The sequence below is a fragment of the Neophocaena asiaeorientalis genome, unplaced genomic scaffold, assembly GCF_003031525.2.
Source record: "Neophocaena asiaeorientalis asiaeorientalis breed wild unplaced genomic scaffold, Neophocaena_asiaeorientalis_V1.1 scaffold357, whole genome shotgun sequence".
NCBI lineage: Eukaryota > Metazoa > Chordata > Mammalia > Artiodactyla > Phocoenidae > Neophocaena > Neophocaena asiaeorientalis.
The window spans coordinates 792,173-796,685 of record NW_020173270.1 but is presented as its reverse complement, the minus strand read 5'-3'; the positions used below and the strand labels follow the sequence as shown (position 1 = coordinate 796,685).

Sequence of the window (4,513 nt, the reverse complement as noted above, 5' to 3'; positions counted from 1 at the left end):
TTTTTTATTTGTAAAGATTGGCATACTTATATAAAGATAGGATGAAAAGGGATTTTTAAAAAAGTAAAAATCACCTGAGTGTGGGCCCGAAGTGAGACGCACCTTCTAGAAGCCAGCTGTTTTCATTTTTATGGAATTTTATAATTAGTTGTTTGTACCGTGGCTTAGTGGTTACTTGGAAATAAAGATGTGTCCTGCTGTGTGGACGGACTTCCTTCCTGAGGCAGCGCCGTTTGCATCCTGCTGAATATCTGACTGCTAAGATTCATCCATTGATGAAATATGTGAAACTAAAAAGATTTTCTGATCTTATAGATAGTTGAAGTATTGATAACACCAAGGAAATCTGTCACAATTTGAAAAGATAAGGAAAAATTTGATTTCCAGACACTACAGGAAAAGAAGTAAAAATGGTAAGAAAGTTTTTTTCTTAATCATAGATACGGTTTCTTCATTCATGTACAAAAATGTCTGTAGTGTTGCCCCAAAGCATTTGATTCTTTTTTCTAAATTGAAGTAGTTGACTTACAATATCATATTAGTTTCAGTTTCAGTAATTTGATAACTTATTGTAGATTATATTCCATATAAAGTTTTTATAAAATATTGGCTACCTTCCCAATCCTGTTCATTGTGTCCTTGTAACTTGCTTATTTTATACTTAATAGTTTGTTCCTCTTAATCCCCTTCACTGTCTTGCGTCCCCAAAGCATTTGATTCTGTAATCATTTTTCATTGGACTTTTTTCAAGTACATAGTGTAACAATTCTAGTAATATAGAAACGTGTAAAGTAAATGCCCCCTTCCTCCCACCACCTAGAGAAAGCACAGCTGTTATGTTTGGTTGTCCTGCTCAGGCTTTCAGATATGTTCATATCGTTTTATTTTCATATGAATAATTCTCAGTTGTACAGCTTAAAAGACAAGTGTCAAGTTGCATTGTTTTTAACTAACTTTTCACATTTCCAGCGTCCAGTGAGAATTTTTGTGAACGATGATCGCCATGTGATGGCAAAGCATTCTTCCGTGTATCCGACACAAGAGGAGCTGGAGGCAGTCCAGAACATGGTGTCTCACACGGAGCGGGCTCTCAAGGCTGTGTCCGACTGGATTGATGAGCAGGAGAAAGGTAGCGGCGATCACGCCGAGTCTGAGAATGTGGATGTGCCCCCAGAGGACGAGACCAAAGAAGGGGCCGGGTAAGTTGGTTTTGTAGGGTGGTTGTGTTTTGTTTGTCTGTGTGTTTGTTTTGTTTTTTCCTTTGTACTTTCTAGGGAGACTGGCCAGGCTAGGGTTGAGCACCTCCTTTTCTAAGAAACTCCAGCCTTTCCAGGATCCCTGGGTTCTGGCCAGACGGAATCTCTCACTGAGCATGTGTTGGGCTGTCCCTCAGGGAGCAGAAGGCAGAGCATGTGACTAGAACCCTGAGGGGCGTGATGCGTGTTGGCCTCGTGGCAAAGGGCCTGCTGCTCAAGGGTGACCTGGACCTGGAGCTGGTGCTGCTGTGTAAGGAGAAGCCCACGACCGCCCTCCTGGACAAGGTGGCTGACAACCTGGCCATCCAGCTCGCGGTGAGTGTGACCACCACCACTGGGGTTGGAGGGTGGTCAGGGGAAGAGGTGCGCCAAGAGGCACACTCCAAACCCAGCCTTGCACCTGCTGTGCTCACACCTTCCGTAGGTGACAGGCAGGACGCTGCAGAGCCACCCAGATGCTCTGGCAGCCAAGAAGGGCCCAGTGCCTGCCATGCACAAGGCTGCACTGTTTTTGGGTCGCACTGGGCATGACCTTCACATCCAGACTCCAGTGATGGATGGGCGGGTGAGTGGATGAATAGGTAGCACAGTTGTTGACTCTTCCTCCCTGACGCAAAGCTGGACATAAAAAAATTTTTTTATCCGATTTATTTGTCTCATTACAAAAGTATTACATAAATAATAGCCTCTGGCATTTCTTGAGCATTGAGTACACCAGACTCTAGGCCAGAAGAGCTCTTTATCATTTCATCGTAATGACTGAGATAGGGCTTTATCATCTAAGTATTTTCGAAGATGTGACTGAGGTGTGGGGAGCTCAGTAACTGACCCCACATACCCAGCTGGTGAGGTCTGGGGCTTCAGAACCTCTTGAGTGTCACTGCCACTCAGTGCCTCTTTGGGACACGTTTACCCTGGATTTAGTGACAGGATAAGCAAAAGAAGAAAGTAAAGACTCTCTTAGACACACTGTTCGTTTTCACGTGTGAAGGTATGTTCTGTCACGTGAGAAGGTACGTACTGTCACGTGTGACTGACAACTGGGGATTCAGGACAGAGGTCAGAATTGAAATGATCAGTTAATTTTAATCTTTGTCTATAAAAAGTATATTAAGTGAAGAAAATTAATTTGACGTAAATGTTTCTAAAGGAAAGACAGTTTTTGAAGAGTCTTTAAAGATAGATTTTTATCAATTTAGCTTGGTGCTTTTTGACTGGGGCAGATTTTGCACCCCAGGGGACATGTGGCGAGTCTAGAGGTAGTTTTAGTTGTCACAGCAGGAGGAGTTGGGTGCTACTGGCATCCCCTAGGTATAGAGGCTGGAGATGTTGCTCAAGGTCCTCCAGTGCACAGGACAGCCCTACAACCAAGAGTGATCTGGCCCAGAGCGTCCGTAGTGCTGAGGTGGAGAAAAGTCATCTTAGATTTTCCATAGTGCCTTTGTCCTCCCCGTAATGTATTTACTTTGTTTTTCTTGACAAAAATCAAAAACGCTCGAGTTTTCTTGATCAAGGCATATAAACTGGTATAAAGAAGAAAGCAGAAGTCACAATTGTGAACGTCCTCTTATAGACAGGTGCATTTGCAGCAAGTACGTGCTTTTATAGGCATCGTATGATGAGACTATTTTACCGCACAGTTTCCATCATCCCGCATTCTGTGATAGCTGCTCAGCCTGGTGTGGAAATAGCGGTGGCTGGATGCCGACTCTGTGCTGGGTGCTGTGCTTTCCACGGAGTGTCCGGTTCAAGTCCTCTGCAGCCTTGTGCTGTCGGCTGTGTCACTGAGTCCGTTTTACAAGTTAGAAACCACAGTCTTGATGAGATGAAGTGATTTGTCCAGTACACGACAACCAAGCAACAAAATGAGGACTCACACCCTCATCTCCTCCCAGACACTAAACTCTCTTCCCGTTACATTATAAAGCTTCCCGTGAAAATCACTCCTCTAAGTAGTCACCTCCTCCTTGGAGTACCTGGAAGATGGCCAAAGACCTGTCCAGCAAGAGGGAGGTTCTGACCCCTAGCTGAAGGCACTGCTGTCAGTCACAGTCCAAGAAACTGGCCTGTCTGCTGTAGTAACCAGGAGCTAAACAGAGCTGTCGATAGCCTTGGGGGGAAAGTGCGTTTGAAAGTTGCATTTTCTTTTGTAGGCTGTTACAGATGACAAGTACGAAATACTCCAATCTGTCGACGATGCCGCGATTGTGATAAAAAACACAAAAGAGCCTCCATTGTCCCTGACCATCCACCTGACATCCCCTGTTGTCAGAGAAGAAATGGAGAAAGTATTAGCTGGAGGTAGGGAGGCTGAGAAAGGCCAGCAGGACACTGGCAACTTGGTGTTCCCTCACGATTCAAACGTGCTATTCAGTTTTAGACTGCTTTGATAAAAGGATAGCGGTGTAGCTTTGACCACCTTTTACTCTGAGATCACATCTCCCACTCGGTTTCAGTCCTGGGAGTTTGACAAAACGGTTGCACTAAAAGTGAGTAGCACTTTTCCTAGAGGATTGCACCATTTTTGTTTGTCTTAATCCTTGGATGTTCTCATCGGTGTTAAATGTGATTTTTTTCTGTTGAGCCAGTCTCTGGCCTTGGAAAAGCGTGTCCCTGGTGATTATAGGCTTTTTAAATTATGGAAGACAACCAGATGGTTTCTGCATGAGCATCACGTTGGACTTGTGCAAACAGCTTGTGTTGCAGCAGAACCGAGGTCTTCTTCGTTTGTCCTCTTCCATTGGCTGCTTTTATCAGTTGCAGTGATTGAAATGCAAAGAGCTGATGCAGAGTTTTGGATAAAGTTTTAGACAATTGAGTGATTTTCAAATCAAGTCTTTGAACCTCAGACAGTGATAATGCTTTCACGATTCAAAGTCCACCCAGGGCTCCTCGTACATCTCTGGGTGGACGTTTTTCAGTCACAACTCTCACACCTCAAAGTAAAGGTGACAGGCCTTATCCAAACCCCTGATGCACAGACGGCAGAAGCGACAAACGCTCCGGTTTTGCTGCAGCACAGGCTAACGCCGTGCCCTTGTTGCTGTTCTTTGATTACCTTTGGTTCCGATACCTGATTTACTACCAGAGCCCTTCTAGTTTATCAATTTAGGGACGCTGGACCTTTGACCAACAGGACTCTCTCTGTCAAGGGCTGGGGCTAGGGCAGTCCCGCCTGGTGGGCGGAGGTGGTCCCCTTTGCCGTAGACGCCTCAGGGGAAGGCCTGTGGGAAGCAGAGAGGGAGTGCATTTCTAAT

At 45.1% G+C, this 4,513-nt stretch overlaps 1 protein-coding gene across 4 annotated transcripts in view; it reads left to right on the top strand.

The window, feature by feature from the left end:
• The first annotated feature begins 313 nt into the window (after positions 1-313).
• Positions 314-4,513, top strand: part of ILF3 (interleukin enhancer binding factor 3) — a 16,063-nt gene continuing 11,863 nt past the window's right edge. For all 4 annotated transcript variants that reach the window (XM_024745801.1, XM_024745802.1, XM_024745804.1 and 1 more), the window contains exons 1-4: positions 314-413; positions 970-1,199; positions 1,394-1,571; positions 3,410-3,557. In XM_024745801.1, the coding sequence (XP_024601569.1) occupies positions 411-413; positions 970-1,199; positions 1,394-1,571; positions 3,410-3,557 (559 nt within the window). In that variant the 5' untranslated portion in view covers positions 314-410. The remainder of the gene's footprint in view (positions 414-969; positions 1,200-1,393; positions 1,572-3,409; positions 3,558-4,513) is intronic.